This window comes from Sphaerodactylus townsendi, linkage group LG10 (genome assembly GCF_021028975.2).
Source record: "Sphaerodactylus townsendi isolate TG3544 linkage group LG10, MPM_Stown_v2.3, whole genome shotgun sequence".
NCBI lineage: Eukaryota > Metazoa > Chordata > Lepidosauria > Squamata > Sphaerodactylidae > Sphaerodactylus > Sphaerodactylus townsendi.
In genome coordinates this window covers 74,370,792-74,386,875 of record NC_059434.1, presented here as the reverse complement: position 1 = coordinate 74,386,875, position 16,084 = coordinate 74,370,792, and the positions used below count along the sequence as shown (strand labels likewise).

The following is a 16,084-nucleotide window of genomic DNA, read 5'->3' as shown; positions in this document are numbered from 1 at the left end:
CCTCCAAGGAGATTAGAATGACATAAACATGTCTTTACTCTTCATCTCTATCTTGACAATGAACTTACGGGCTAAGCTTGACTGAGACAAGGGTGATTGTCTCAAGGTTGCCCACTGAGCTTCATGACCAGATGAAAATTTGAACCCAGGTCTCCCTGGGTAGCCCACCATTCTAACCCTGATCTCACTCTGGTACTCTCAAGAGGCTGTGTCTACTGGTCTCAGGAATAGGGTTAAGCTTGTACTGTGGCCCCAATCCAAGCCTCCTTCTCGGTGACTGCTTTTCAGATTGAAAAAAATATATGATTGTGGATCTGCCACATGCAAGGGAGTTAAACGGCTTCAAAAAGGTCATAGTATGGGAGCAATCTGAAAACTACCTGGTGTATTCCCACACTTTAAAATCACTTTATAGGTTCATTTTTTCACAGAGAATAATTCAAGAAGAATGACTAAAACTGCAGTTCTGAATTTGACAGAGAGGATACCCAGGAGTAAAGTAAATATAATGGCTTTGTTCTTAACAGTCTTCTACCCTGTTCCCAAATCCCCAACCATTTGCTAGTTGTGATGCTTGAAAACACCACTATAAACAGAACTGAAACCAAGAAAGTAGTGCTTCTTTTATGCCTTAATCAATACGTGCTTTTCTTTTAAGGTATGAACATTACATGGAAGCACTCTCCAACATTTCTGGAGGGAAGTCACTTGACAACACACAGGCTTTTAAAATACGGCACAACATGACAGAACGTATATTTTCTTAAATAGACTTTATGAGGGACATCCCAAGTAACCTCCTCTGGTTTATAACATTCTGTCAAAAATATGAAAAGTAACATCACAGCGCTATGTACTGCTGCAAATTGACAGCAAATGATGAGAGGTCAGGTGAGACCATGTACAGGGGGTTAATATCTAACAATGAACTGTATTTATCTGAACTAGGGGTCCCAACCTTTCTGAGCTTGCAGGCACCTGCGGAATTCTGACAGAATGGTGAGTGCAGCCACAAAATGGCCGTCAAAATGGCTGCCATAGGAGGTGTAGCTAGCCACAAAATGGCTGCCACCGGTTACCTTCAGGCACACAGTGAAGATATCTGAGCTGTGGTGGTAGCTGCTGCCAAAGCAAACATTTTAAAAATCTGCAAAGCTGAGCCAAAGACTGGCTGGACAAAAGTCCCACCTGGCCCTGCCTATTTTCTAAAACAGTGATGGCGAACCTTTTTGAGACTGAGTGCCCAAATTGCAACCCAAACCCCACATATTTATTGCAAAGTGCCAACCCGGCAATTTAACCTGAATGCTGAGGTTCTAGTTTAGAAAAAAACGTTTGGCTCCCTCTTCCTCTGCCCCACCCGCTCGAGCAGGGGCCAGCCTGCTGTAGCCTCAAGCAAGTCCCGTGCGCATCGCTCTGCGCCTCTCTAGCATCTCTGCCTCCTCTAACCCCCCCCCCCCGGGCAGCAGCAACCCGGAGCACAGGCACCAGGCCCACCAGCCGAGTCCTCCCTGCTCACCATGGTGCGTGCACATCATGCTCAGTGGCCCAGGCCAGCCTAGATGTGTGTGTGTGTGTGTGTGTGTGTGTGTGTGTGTGATTTTCCGCCCCCCACATGACCAACTCTGTGTGCGCGTGCCCACAGAGAGGACTCCGAGTGCCACCTCTGGCACCCGTGCCATAGGTTCGCCATCACTGTTCTAAAAGCACTTAGTTGAGGCCAGAAAAATGTCAGCGGATGCCATGATGCCCATGGCACCATGTAGGAGAGCCCTAACTTAAACCATAAAGAAATGGATATGTGTTGAGAGAAAGCACTCAAAACAGCAACTGTCAAGATTAATTTAAATTAATTTTTGTGGTGCCTCTCCACATTCACATTCAGCTAACAATACAATGAAACAACTACAGATTCAAAAGCAATTACGAACATTACCAAGATCAATCCTGAAGGGAACTACCATACTAACCAAGATGGTGAAAAATATCTAAGAACTGCCTTGACAGTTTTTTTAAAGGCACACACCATGCGATATGCAACTGATCTTAAAAAGAAACGGCCGCTAAACCAACCTGTTTGCCCATCTGGTCTTTCTTGACAAAGCCAGTGGCTGCTGCAATATTTCCGGCACCTTCCACCGTTTTCTGCGCTACCGCTGTCACTCCAGTCACCACAGCTCCCCCGACATTTGATACCTGTTCTTTAGTTTTCTCGGCCACTGTTAAAAAACAAAAGGTAGAAGATAAATAACACATTATTTGTCCAGTATGAGTTTTGAAGGTAAATGTGCCAAATTTTCTTTAGGATGTGAAACTGAGAATCCCTCAAGTGAGTCTCCCTTCAGGGATCTTCATTAAATCACACGAAAACTTCACCAACAGCCTCCAGGCCTTGTGCTACATTCTCCAATGACTTGGTGGGGAAATGGCAACCAGCAGTCCAATCCCCATTGGTCAGGATGAAATGCCACTAGAAACTGAGACCTTCTGCATGCCAAATGGGTAAAGCATGGATCCACCCACTTCAGGGGAAATAAAGAAGTCTTTCTGAGAGTACTAGAAGGAAGGTCTAGGGCTTCACCTGGCAACCAGAAGGAGATGGGGAAGGGTTAGCAAGAATTAGGACTAATAAAAGGAAACACTTCTTCACACGTGTGATTGGTGTTTGGAATATGCTGCCACCGGAGGTGGTGATGCCACTAACCTGGATAGCTTTAAAAGGGGCTTGGACAGATTTATGGAGGAGAAGTCGATTTATGGCTACCAATCTTGATCCTCTTTGATCTGAAATTGCAAATGCTTTAACAGACCAGGTGCTCGGGAGCAACAGCCGCATCCTGCATGTGAGCTCCCAATGGCACCTGGTGGGCCACTGCGAGTAGCAGAGAGCTGGACTAGATGGACTCTGGTCTGATCCAGCTGGCTTTTATGTTCTTATGTTCTTAATGATGACATTTCCAGTGCAACCCAGAAGAGATGTAATTGTATTGGGGGGGACACTCTACTATTCACCCAAAACTCCATGTTTTAACCACAGAGTCTGAGGCAGATGCTAGAGTGTCACCTGAAAAAATGAAGTCCGTTCTGGTTGCACAGGAAGTTGTACCTACCAACACAGTGGGGGCACTGAGCCCTCCCACTTCACCAGCCATTTTCTTCCCATCATCCAGTTAACCAGCTGCCGGCAGGCGGGCAGCAGAAGCAGCAGAGTGTGGAACATCTCCCACAACCATCAGGAATAAGGCCTAGTTTCACCTCAGGCAAAAGTCTCAAAGGAACCACCTAGTATCTAACGCCGTCTCCTTGCTCTATTATATAGAGTAATGCTTGGAATAGAGTAATGCTTCCACTGCTTGGAAGGCCAGTGTAAATGTTGGCTGGATCAGTTTAATGACAAAGGAGGGCTTACCCTAAATAAATTAACTGATTCACACTGTCTGAGAAGATAAACAGAGGACAGAGCTTGCAAGCCAGAGGTGGGATCCAGCAGGTTCTCACAGGTTCCCGAGAGCAGGTTACTAATTATTTGTGTGTGCCGAGAGGGGGTTACTAATTGGTGATTTTGCCACATGATTTTTGCCTTAGTTATGCCCTCCTCTCAGCAGTAGCGCGCAGAACTTGAAGCAGTCTAGCAGGAGGTGCACCGGCGTGCATGGCAGCTTTGGCCTGCGTGCATTTGTTTCCCGCCCAAGGTCCGGCGCAGTGGCTGTGTCCTTGCCACAGCCCTGCCCAGGAATGTTCCGCCCCTGGAATGCCTGGCCATGCCCCCATCATGCCCCGCCCAGCCCCACTGGCGCTACGCCACAGTTTGACTCCCACCACCATGGGAACCTGTTACTAAAATTTTTAGATCCCACCACTGTTGCAAGCACATATAAGAATCAGTCACAGAGTTCCAAACTATAGTCTAGTATTTTGAATCAGTTCAGCACAACACAAGAAAAGAATTCTTGATAACCTTTCTCCCCTTCCTTCAAACTGTCATGTCAGTGTGAATACTCTGTCGCCAAGACAGAATAGAGCTAATCCGTGACCTCACCTTTACTCTGCTGAAGGAATCTGTGAAAACAAATGTCAGTAACTGATACTCATGAGTTTACAGCATGCAAGCCACCTGCCGACTCTTTTACCAAGAATAAATATCGGCCCCACAGGCCTTGAAAACAGGGTCTGAGGAACTTGGAAAAGGAGCAAGAGCTGGCTGGGGGCATCTGCAGAGAAGCAGGTGGATCACCCAAGCTGAGTTTCTCATCCTCTGAATAATTACCCATGCATAAAACTGGAGCATAGAGGGCATGCTTCACTGAGCCTTGTCCTCTACCTTCTAAGGGCATGTATGCATTTTTCATGAACAGCACATCATCATGAAAGACAGTGTGGTGCAGCGATTACAAATGGCAGACCCTAAACTGGAGAACTGGGTTTGGTTCCCCACTCCTCCACATGAATCCTTCTGGGTGACCTTGGGTTGGTCACAGTTCTCTCAGAACTCTCTCAGCCCCAACTACCTTACTGTGCGGAATAGACAAATCCACTTGCAAAAAATTCTGAAAGAGAATTGAAAGTGCATTATTCTGCAAGTGCAGAAGGGGCCAAAGAGCTGCTTGTATTTCTAGTGATAGGCAGGGCTTGCCCCCCCCCCCTCTCTCTGCTGAGTGGAAACATTTCTGTGGATTACCTCACAACTTCCTAGGGAAATCTACCTTAGTTCTCCCCAGTGAGTTGGATAGAGCGAGGCTTTTTCTTTCATAAGCAATGAGACCTGTTTGTCTTTGTTATTTGCCAGGGTGGGTGGGCCACGAACAGAGCTGGGGGCCCTCCTCGAGGGAGAGTAGGTGGGTCATGGCCAGATGATCGGCCCTCTCCCCTTCCCTCCTCCTTTTCCTCAGGATGGGTGGGCTGTGGCCAGATAATAGGCTCCTACCTACCTTTCCCTACCCCTTACCTTACCTCAGCATGGGTGGGCCATGACAAGATGACCAACTCTGGAAGTAACACTGCTACTGTGCTTTATTGGCAGCTATAGCTGTAAGGAAACAGGGGATATGAAGAGGCAGTCTAGTCCCCATATTTTGAAAGAGTAGAGCTCACTGAAGAATCTTATGAAGTTCTGTCCTTAAACACCTTTTCTAGTCATATTTGTAGCCGAAGTAAATTTATGACTAAGGACCGATTAGTCCTACACCAAATAAAATTTATATGGTTTTCACTCAATGCAAATAGGTGTCAAACTCGCAGCTTCCAGATGTTATGGACTACAGTTACCATCATCCCCTGCCAGCATCATACTATAGTCCCGTGGTGGCGAATCTTTGGCACTCCAGATGTTATGGACTACAATTCCCATCAGCCCCTGCCAGCATGGCCAATTGGCCATGCTGGCAGGGACTGATGGGAATTGTAGTCCATAACATCTGGAGTGCCAAAGGTTCCCCCCCCCCTCCCCCCCCCCCCCCCCCCCCCCTCCCCCCCCCCCCCCCCCCCCCCCCCCCCCGGCGCGCGGCCCCCCCCCCCCCCCCGGGGCCCCCCCCCCCCCCCCCCCCCATAACATCTGGAGTGCCAAAGGTTCGCCACCACTGCTCTAGTCTCTGGAGCCGCAGAAAACAAGCTTGCTCCATTCTTCCACAGGACATCCCTTAAAATATTGAACCAGGGCTGTCTTGTCACTGCTCAACCTTCTCTTCTCCAAACTAAACATACCTTGCTTCCTCATAGGGCATGGATTCCAGACCTTTTACCATTTTAGTCTCCCTCCTCTGGACCCATTCTAGCTTGTCAGTATCCTTCTTGAATTGTGGGGCCGTGGTGTCTCAGTAAACTGGGAAGTAAGGTTTCCTCTGGAACCTCACCCCCACCCCCCCCCCCCCCCACCCCCCCCCCCCCCCACCCCCCCCCCCCCCCACCCCCCCCCCCCCCCACCCCCCCCCCCCCCCACCCCCCCCCCCCCCCCCCCCCCCCCCCCCCCACCCCCCCCCCCCCCCACCCCCCCCCCCCCCCACCCCCCCCCCCCCCCACCCCCCCCCCCCCCCACCCCCCCCCCCCCCCACCCCCCCCCCCCCCCACCCCCCCCCCCCCCCACCCCCCCCCCCCCCCACCCCCCCCCCCCCCCACCCCCCCCCCCCCCCACCCCCCCCCCCCCCCACCCCCCCCCCCCCCCACCCCCCCCCCCCCCCACCCCCCCCCCCCCCCACCCCCCCCCCCCCCCACCCCCCCCCCCCCCCACCCCCCCCCCCCCCCACCCCCCCCCCCCCCCACCCCCCCCCCCCCCCACCCCCCCCCCCCCCCACCCCCCCCCCCCCCCACCCCCCCCCCCCCCCACCCCCCCCCCCCCCCACCCCCCCCCCCCCCCACCCCCCCCCCCCCCCACCCCCCCCCCCCCCCACCCCCCCCCCCCCCCACCCCCCCCCCCCCCCACCCCCCCCCCCCCCCACCCCCCCCCCCCCCCACCCCCCCCCCCCCCCACCCCCCCCCCCCCCCACCCCCCCCCCCCCCCACCCCCCCCCCCCCCCACCCCCCCCCCCCCCCACCCCCCCCCCCCCCCACCCCCCCCCCCCCCCACCCCCCCCCCCCCCCACCCCCCCCCCCCCCCACCCCCCCCCCCCCCCACCCCCCCCCCCCCCCACCCCCCCCCCCCCCCACCCCCCCCCCCCCCCACCCCCCCCCCCCCCCACCCCCCCCCCCCCCCACCCCCCCCCCCCCCCACCCCCCCCCCCCCCCACCCCCCCCCCCCCCCACCCCCCCCCCCCCCCACCCCCCCCCCCCCCCACCCCCCCCCCCCCCCACCCCCCCCCCCCCCCACCCCCCCCCCCCCCCACCCCCCCCCCCCCCCACCCCCCCCCCCCCCCACCCCCCCCCCCCCCCACCCCCCCCCCCCCCCACCCCCCCCCCCCCCCACCCCCCCCCCCCCCCACCCCCCCCCCCCCCCACCCCCCCCCCCCCCCACCCCCCCCCCCCCCCACCCCCCCCCCCCCCCACCCCCCCCCCCCCCCACCCCCCCCCCCCCCCACCCCCCCCCCCCCCCACCCCCCCCCCCCCCCACCCCCCCCCCCCCCCACCCCCCCCCCCCCCCACCCCCCCCCCCCCCCACCCCCCCCCCCCCCCACCCCCCCCCCCCCCCACCCCCCCCCCCCCCCACCCCCCCCCCCCCCCACCCCCCCCCCCCCCCACCCCCCCCCCCCCCCACCCCCCCCCCCCCCCACCCCCCCCCCCCCCCACCCCCCCCCCCCCCCACCCCCCCCCCCCCCCACCCCCCCCCCCCCCCACCCCCCCCCCCCCCCACCCCCCCCCCCCCCCACCCCCCCCCCCCCCCACCCCCCCCCCCCCCCACCCCCCCCCCCCCCCACCCCCCCCCCCCCCCACCCCCCCCCCCCCCCACCCCCCCCCCCCCCCACCCCCCCCCCCCCCCACCCCCCCCCCCCCCCACCCCCCCCCCCCCCCACCCCCCCCCCCCCCCACCCCCCCCCCCCCCCACCCCCCCCCCCCCCCACCCCCCCCCCCCCCCACCCCCCCCCCCCCCCACCCCCCCCCCCCCCCACCCCCCCCCCCCCCCACCCCCCCCCCCCCCCACCCCCCCCCCCCCCCACCCCCCCCCCCCCCCACCCCCCCCCCCCCCCACCCCCCCCCCCCCCCACCCCCCCCCCCCCCCACCCCCCCCCCCCCCCACCCCCCCCCCCCCCCACCCCCCCCCCCCCCCACCCCCCCCCCCCCCCACCCCCCCCCCCCCCCACCCCCCCCCCCCCCCACCCCCCCCCCCCCCCACCCCCCCCCCCCCCCACCCCCCCCCCCCCCCACCCCCCCCCCCCCCCACCCCCCCCCCCCCCCACCCCCCCCCCCCCCCACCCCCCCCCCCCCCCACCCCCCCCCCCCCCCACCCCCCCCCCCCCCCACCCCCCCCCCCCCCCACCCCCCCCCCCCCCCACCCCCCCCCCCCCCCACCCCCCCCCCCCCCCACCCCCCCCCCCCCCCACCCCCCCCCCCCCCCACCCCCCCCCCCCCCCACCCCCCCCCCCCCCCACCCCCCCCCCCCCCCACCCCCCCCCCCCCCCACCCCCCCCCCCCCCCACCCCCCCCCCCCCCCACCCCCCCCCCCCCCCACCCCCCCCCCCCCCCACCCCCCCCCCCCCCCACCCCCCCCCCCCCCCACCCCCCCCCCCCCCCACCCCCCCCCCCCCCCACCCCCCCCCCCCCCCACCCCCCCCCCCCCCCACCCCCCCCCCCCCCCACCCCCCCCCCCCCCCACCCCCCCCCCCCCCCACCCCCCCCCCCCCCCACCCCCCCCCCCCCCCACCCCCCCCCCCCCCCACCCCCCCCCCCCCCCACCCCCCCCCCCCCCCACCCCCCCCCCCCCCCACCCCCCCCCCCCCCCACCCCCCCCCCCCCCCACCCCCCCCCCCCCCCACCCCCCCCCCCCCCCACCCCCCCCCCCCCCCACCCCCCCCCCCCCCCACCCCCCCCCCCCCCCACCCCCCCCCCCCCCCACCCCCCCCCCCCCCCACCCCCCCCCCCCCCCACCCCCCCCCCCCCCCACCCCCCCCCCCCCCCACCCCCCCCCCCCCCCACCCCCCCCCCCCCCCACCCCCCCCCCCCCCCACCCCCCCCCCCCCCCACCCCCCCCCCCCCCCACCCCCCCCCCCCCCCACCCCCCCCCCCCCCCACCCCCCCCCCCCCCCACCCCCCCCCCCCCCCACCCCCCCCCCCCCCCACCCCCCCCCCCCCCCACCCCCCCCCCCCCCCACCCCCCCCCCCCCCCACCCCCCCCCCCCCCCACCCCCCCCCCCCCCCACCCCCCCCCCCCCCCACCCCCCCCCCCCCCCACCCCCCCCCCCCCCCACCCCCCCCCCCCCCCACCCCCCCCCCCCCCCACCCCCCCCCCCCCCCACCCCCCCCCCCCCCCACCCCCCCCCCCCCCCACCCCCCCCCCCCCCCACCCCCCCCCCCCCCCACCCCCCCCCCCCCCCACCCCCCCCCCCCCCCACCCCCCCCCCCCCCCACCCCCCCCCCCCCCCACCCCCCCCCCCCCCCACCCCCCCCCCCCCCCACCCCCCCCCCCCCCCACCCCCCCCCCCCCCCACCCCCCCCCCCCCCCACCCCCCCCCCCCCCCACCCCCCCCCCCCCCCACCCCCCCCCCCCCCCACCCCCCCCCCCCCCCACCCCCCCCCCCCCCCACCCCCCCCCCCCCCCACCCCCCCCCCCCCCCACCCCCCCCCCCCCCCACCCCCCCCCCCCCCCACCCCCCCCCCCCCCCACCCCCCCCCCCCCCCACCCCCCCCCCCCCCCACCCCCCCCCCCCCCCACCCCCCCCCCCCCCCACCCCCCCCCCCCCCCACCCCCCCCCCCCCCCACCCCCCCCCCCCCCCACCCCCCCCCCCCCCCACCCCCCCCCCCCCCCACCCCCCCCCCCCCCCACCCCCCCCCCCCCCCACCCCCCCCCCCCCCCACCCCCCCCCCCCCCCACCCCCCCCCCCCCCCACCCCCCCCCCCCCCCACCCCCCCCCCCCCCCACCCCCCCCCCCCCCCACCCCCCCCCCCCCCCACCCCCCCCCCCCCCCACCCCCCCCCCCCCCCACCCCCCCCCCCCCCCACCCCCCCCCCCCCCCACCCCCCCCCCCCCCCACCCCCCCCCCCCCCCACCCCCCCCCCCCCCCACCCCCCCCCCCCCCCACCCCCCCCCCCCCCCACCCCCCCCCCCCCCCACCCCCCCCCCCCCCCACCCCCCCCCCCCCCCACCCCCCCCCCCCCCCACCCCCCCCCCCCCCCACCCCCCCCCCCCCCCACCCCCCCCCCCCCCCACCCCCCCCCCCCCCCACCCCCCCCCCCCCCCACCCCCCCCCCCCCCCACCCCCCCCCCCCCCCACCCCCCCCCCCCCCCACCCCCCCCCCCCCCCACCCCCCCCCCCCCCCACCCCCCCCCCCCCCCACCCCCCCCCCCCCCCACCCCCCCCCCCCCCCACCCCCCCCCCCCCCCACCCCCCCCCCCCCCCACCCCCCCCCCCCCCCACCCCCCCCCCCCCCCACCCCCCCCCCCCCCCACCCCCCCCCCCCCCCACCCCCCCCCCCCCCCACCCCCCCCCCCCCCCACCCCCCCCCCCCCCCACCCCCCCCCCCCCCCACCCCCCCCCCCCCCCACCCCCCCCCCCCCCCACCCCCCCCCCCCCCCACCCCCCCCCCCCCCCACCCCCCCCCCCCCCCACCCCCCCCCCCCCCCACCCCCCCCCCCCCCCACCCCCCCCCCCCCCCACCCCCCCCCCCCCCCACCCCCCCCCCCCCCCACCCCCCCCCCCCCCCACCCCCCCCCCCCCCCACCCCCCCCCCCCCCCACCCCCCCCCCCCCCCACCCCCCCCCCCCCCCACCCCCCCCCCCCCCCACCCCCCCCCCCCCCCACCCCCCCCCCCCCCCACCCCCCCCCCCCCCCACCCCCCCCCCCCCCCACCCCCCCCCCCCCCCACCCCCCCCCCCCCCCACCCCCCCCCCCCCCCACCCCCCCCCCCCCCCACCCCCCCCCCCCCCCACCCCCCCCCCCCCCCACCCCCCCCCCCCCCCACCCCCCCCCCCCCCCACCCCCCCCCCCCCCCACCCCCCCCCCCCCCCACCCCCCCCCCCCCCCACCCCCCCCCCCCCCCACCCCCCCCCCCCCCCACCCCCCCCCCCCCCCACCCCCCCCCCCCCCCACCCCCCCCCCCCCCCACCCCCCCCCCCCCCCACCCCCCCCCCCCCCCACCCCCCCCCCCCCCCACCCCCCCCCCCCCCCACCCCCCCCCCCCCCCACCCCCCCCCCCCCCCACCCCCCCCCCCCCCCACCCCCCCCCCCCCCCACCCCCCCCCCCCCCCACCCCCCCCCCCCCCCACCCCCCCCCCCCCCCACCCCCCCCCCCCCCCACCCCCCCCCCCCCCCACCCCCCCCCCCCCCCACCCCCCCCCCCCCCCACCCCCCCCCCCCCCCACCCCCCCCCCCCCCCACCCCCCCCCCCCCCCACCCCCCCCCCCCCCCACCCCCCCCCCCCCCCACCCCCCCCCCCCCCCACCCCCCCCCCCCCCCACCCCCCCCCCCCCCCACCCCCCCCCCCCCCCACCCCCCCCCCCCCCCACCCCCCCCCCCCCCCACCCCCCCCCCCCCCCACCCCCCCCCCCCCCCACCCCCCCCCCCCCCCACCCCCCCCCCCCCCCACCCCCCCCCCCCCCCACCCCCCCCCCCCCCCACCCCCCCCCCCCCCCACCCCCCCCCCCCCCCACCCCCCCCCCCCCCCACCCCCCCCCCCCCCCACCCCCCCCCCCCCCCACCCCCCCCCCCCCCCACCCCCCCCCCCCCCCACCCCCCCCCCCCCCCACCCCCCCCCCCCCCCACCCCCCCCCCCCCCCACCCCCCCCCCCCCCCACCCCCCCCCCCCCCCACCCCCCCCCCCCCCCACCCCCCCCCCCCCCCACCCCCCCCCCCCCCCACCCCCCCCCCCCCCCACCCCCCCCCCCCCCCACCCCCCCCCCCCCCCACCCCCCCCCCCCCCCACCCCCCCCCCCCCCCACCCCCCCCCCCCCCCACCCCCCCCCCCCCCCACCCCCCCCCCCCCCCACCCCCCCCCCCCCCCACCCCCCCCCCCCCCCACCCCCCCCCCCCCCCACCCCCCCCCCCCCCCACCCCCCCCCCCCCCCACCCCCCCCCCCCCCCACCCCCCCCCCCCCCCACCCCCCCCCCCCCCCACCCCCCCCCCCCCCCACCCCCCCCCCCCCCCACCCCCCCCCCCCCCCACCCCCCCCCCCCCCCACCCCCCCCCCCCCCCACCCCCCCCCCCCCCCACCCCCCCCCCCCCCCACCCCCCCCCCCCCCCACCCCCCCCCCCCCCCACCCCCCCCCCCCCCCACCCCCCCCCCCCCCCACCCCCCCCCCCCCCCACCCCCCCCCCCCCCCACCCCCCCCCCCCCCCACCCCCCCCCCCCCCCACCCCCCCCCCCCCCCACCCCCCCCCCCCCCCACCCCCCCCCCCCCCCACCCCCCCCCCCCCCCACCCCCCCCCCCCCCCACCCCCCCCCCCCCCCACCCCCCCCCCCCCCCACCCCCCCCCCCCCCCACCCCCCCCCCCCCCCACCCCCCCCCCCCCCCACCCCCCCCCCCCCCCACCCCCCCCCCCCCCCACCCCCCCCCCCCCCCACCCCCCCCCCCCCCCACCCCCCCCCCCCCCCACCCCCCCCCCCCCCCACCCCCCCCCCCCCCCACCCCCCCCCCCCCCCACCCCCCCCCCCCCCCACCCCCCCCCCCCCCCACCCCCCCCCCCCCCCACCCCCCCCCCCCCCCACCCCCCCCCCCCCCCACCCCCCCCCCCCCCCACCCCCCCCCCCCCCCACCCCCCCCCCCCCCCACCCCCCCCCCCCCCCACCCCCCCCCCCCCCCACCCCCCCCCCCCCCCACCCCCCCCCCCCCCCACCCCCCCCCCCCCCCACCCCCCCCCCCCCCCACCCCCCCCCCCCCCCACCCCCCCCCCCCCCCACCCCCCCCCCCCCCCACCCCCCCCCCCCCCCACCCCCCCCCCCCCCCACCCCCCCCCCCCCCCACCCCCCCCCCCCCCCACCCCCCCCCCCCCCCACCCCCCCCCCCCCCCACCCCCCCCCCCCCCCACCCCCCCCCCCCCCCACCCCCCCCCCCCCCCACCCCCCCCCCCCCCCACCCCCCCCCCCCCCCACCCCCCCCCCCCCCCACCCCCCCCCCCCCCCACCCCCCCCCCCCCCCACCCCCCCCCCCCCCCACCCCCCCCCCCCCCCACCCCCCCCCCCCCCCACCCCCCCCCCCCCCCACCCCCCCCCCCCCCCACCCCCCCCCCCCCCCACCCCCCCCCCCCCCCACCCCCCCCCCCCCCCACCCCCCCCCCCCCCCACCCCCCCCCCCCCCCACCCCCCCCCCCCCCCACCCCCCCCCCCCCCCACCCCCCCCCCCCCCCACCCCCCCCCCCCCCCACCCCCCCCCCCCCCCACCCCCCCCCCCCCCCACCCCCCCCCCCCCCCACCCCCCCCCCCCCCCACCCCCCCCCCCCCCCACCCCCCCCCCCCCCCACCCCCCCCCCCCCCCACCCCCCCCCCCCCCCACCCCCCCCCCCCCCCACCCCCCCCCCCCCCCACCCCCCCCCCCCCCCACCCCCCCCCCCCCCCACCCCCCCCCCCCCCCACCCCCCCCCCCCCCCACCCCCCCCCCCCCCCACCCCCCCCCCCCCCCACCCCCCCCCCCCCCCACCCCCCCCCCCCCCCACCCCCCCCCCCCCCCACCCCCCCCCCCCCCCACCCCCCCCCCCCCCCACCCCCCCCCCCCCCCACCCCCCCCCCCCCCCACCCCCCCCCCCCCCCACCCCCCCCCCCCCCCACCCCCCCCCCCCCCCACCCCCCCCCCCCCCCACCCCCCCCCCCCCCCACCCCCCCCCCCCCCCACCCCCCCCCCCCCCCACCCCCCCCCCCCCCCACCCCCCCCCCCCCCCACCCCCCCCCCCCCCCACCCCCCCCCCCCCCCACCCCCCCCCCCCCCCACCCCCCCCCCCCCCCACCCCCCCCCCCCCCCACCCCCCCCCCCCCCCACCCCCCCCCCCCCCCACCCCCCCCCCCCCCCACCCCCCCCCCCCCCCACCCCCCCCCCCCCCCACCCCCCCCCCCCCCCACCCCCCCCCCCCCCCACCCCCCCCCCCCCCCACCCCCCCCCCCCCCCACCCCCCCCCCCCCCCACCCCCCCCCCCCCCCACCCCCCCCCCCCCCCACCCCCCCCCCCCCCCACCCCCCCCCCCCCCCACCCCCCCCCCCCCCCACCCCCCCCCCCCCCCACCCCCCCCCCCCCCCACCCCCCCCCCCCCCCACCCCCCCCCCCCCCCACCCCCCCCCCCCCCCACCCCCCCCCCCCCCCACCCCCCCCCCCCCCCACCCCCCCCCCCCCCCACCCCCCCCCCCCCCCACCCCCCCCCCCCCCCACCCCCCCCCCCCCCCACCCCCCCCCCCCCCCACCCCCCCCCCCCCCCACCCCCCCCCCCCCCCACCCCCCCCCCCCCCCACCCCCCCCCCCCCCCACCCCCCCCCCCCCCCACCCCCCCCCCCCCCCACCCCCCCCCCCCCCCACCCCCCCCCCCCCCCACCCCCCCCCCCCCCCACCCCCCCCCCCCCCCACCCCCCCCCCCCCCCACCCCCCCCCCCCCCCACCCCCCCCCCCCCCCACCCCCCCCCCCCCCCACCCCCCCCCCCCCCCACCCCCCCCCCCCCCCACCCCCCCCCCCCCCCACCCCCCCCCCCCCCCACCCCCCCCCCCCCCCACCCCCCCCCCCCCCCACCCCCCCCCCCCCCCACCCCCCCCCCCCCCCACCCCCCCCCCCCCCCACCCCCCCCCCCCCCCACCCCCCCCCCCCCCCACCCCCCCCCCCCCCCACCCCCCCCCCCCCCCACCCCCCCCCCCCCCCACCCCCCCCCCCCCCCACCCCCCCCCCCCCCCACCCCCCCCCCCCCCCACCCCCCCCCCCCCCCACCCCCCCCCCCCCCCACCCCCCCCCCCCCCCACCCCCCCCCCCCCCCACCCCCCCCCCCCCCCACCCCCCCCCCCCCCCACCCCCCCCCCCCCCCACCCCCCCCCCCCCCCACCCCCCCCCCCCCCCACCCCCCCCCCCCCCCACCCCCCCCCCCCCCCACCCCCCCCCCCCCCCACCCCCCCCCCCCCCCACCCCCCCCCCCCCCCACCCCCCCCCCCCCCCACCCCCCCCCCCCCCCACCCCCCCCCCCCCCCACCCCCCCCCCCCCCCACCCCCCCCCCCCCCCACCCCCCCCCCCCCCCACCCCCCCCCCCCCCCACCCCCCCCCCCCCCCACCCCCCCCCCCCCCCACCCCCCCCCCCCCCCACCCCCCCCCCCCCCCACCCCCCCCCCCCCCCACCCCCCCCCCCCCCCACCCCCCCCCCCCCCCACCCCCCCCCCCCCCCACCCCCCCCCCCCCCCACCCCCCCCCCCCCCCACCCCCCCCCCCCCCCACCCCCCCCCCCCCCCACCCCCCCCCCCCCCCACCCCCCCCCCCCCCCACCCCCCCCCCCCCCCACCCCCCCCCCCCCCCACCCCCCCCCCCCCCCACCCCCCCCCCCCCCCACCCCCCCCCCCCCCCACCCCCCCCCCCCCCCACCCCCCCCCCCCCCCACCCCCCCCCCCCCCCACCCCCCCCCCCCCCCACCCCCCCCCCCCCCCACCCCCCCCCCCCCCCACCCCCCCCCCCCCCCACCCCCCCCCCCCCCCACCCCCCCCCCCCCCCACCCCCCCCCCCCCCCACCCCCCCCCCCCCCCACCCCCCCCCCCCCCCACCCCCCCCCCCCCCCACCCCCCCCCCCCCCCACCCCCCCCCCCCCCCACCCCCCCCCCCCCCCACCCCCCCCCCCCCCCACCCCCCCCCCCCCCCACCCCCCCCCCCCCCCACCCCCCCCCCCCCCCACCCCCCCCCCCCCCCACCCCCCCCCCCCCCCACCCCCCCCCCCCCCCACCCCCCCCCCCCCCCACCCCCCCCCCCCCCCACCCCCCCCCCCCCCCACCCCCCCCCCCCCCCACCCCCCCCCCCCCCCACCCCCCCCCCCCCCCACCCCCCCCCCCCCCCACCCCCCCCCCCCCCCACCCCCCCCCCCCCCCACCCCCCCCCCCCCCCACCCCCCCCCCCCCCCACCCCCCCCCCCCCCCACCCCCCCCCCCCCCCACCCCCCCCCCCCCCCACCCCCCCCCCCCCCCACCCCCCCCCCCCCCCACCCCCCCCCCCCCCCACCCCCCCCCCCCCCCACCCCCCCCCCCCCCCACCCCCCCCCCCCCCCACCCCCCCCCCCCCCCACCCCCCCCCCCCCCCACCCCCCCCCCCCCCCACCCCCCCCCCCCCAGTGAAACCTTTGTGTAAATTTTAGTCAATTGGTTTTAACATAATTTGCATTTTACCACTTTTTATATGCCATTAAAGGTATTGTATTTGTATTTGTATTTGTTGATTAAACCAGCCTGGGCTATCCAGGTCAGCCTAGAACTAATTCCAGCAACACTAACAACTGCAAGAAAGCATTATACGAAGCAGGGTTAGACTGGAACGTTGCAACACCTCTGGAGAGAACTGAGCCA

General features: G+C 76.2%; 1 protein-coding gene across 1 annotated transcript in view; it reads right to left on the bottom strand.

The window, feature by feature from the left end:
• Positions 1 to 16,084, bottom strand: part of SNCA (synuclein alpha) — a 69,287-nt gene that overhangs the window by 33,462 nt on the left and 19,741 nt on the right. The window contains exons 4-5 of the mRNA XM_048510197.1: positions 2,683 to 2,704; positions 2,074 to 2,219 (exon numbers count right to left, since the gene is read on the bottom strand). Of these exons, the coding sequence (XP_048366154.1) occupies positions 2,074 to 2,219; positions 2,683 to 2,704 (168 nt within the window). The remainder of the gene's footprint in view (positions 1 to 2,073; positions 2,220 to 2,682; positions 2,705 to 16,084) is intronic.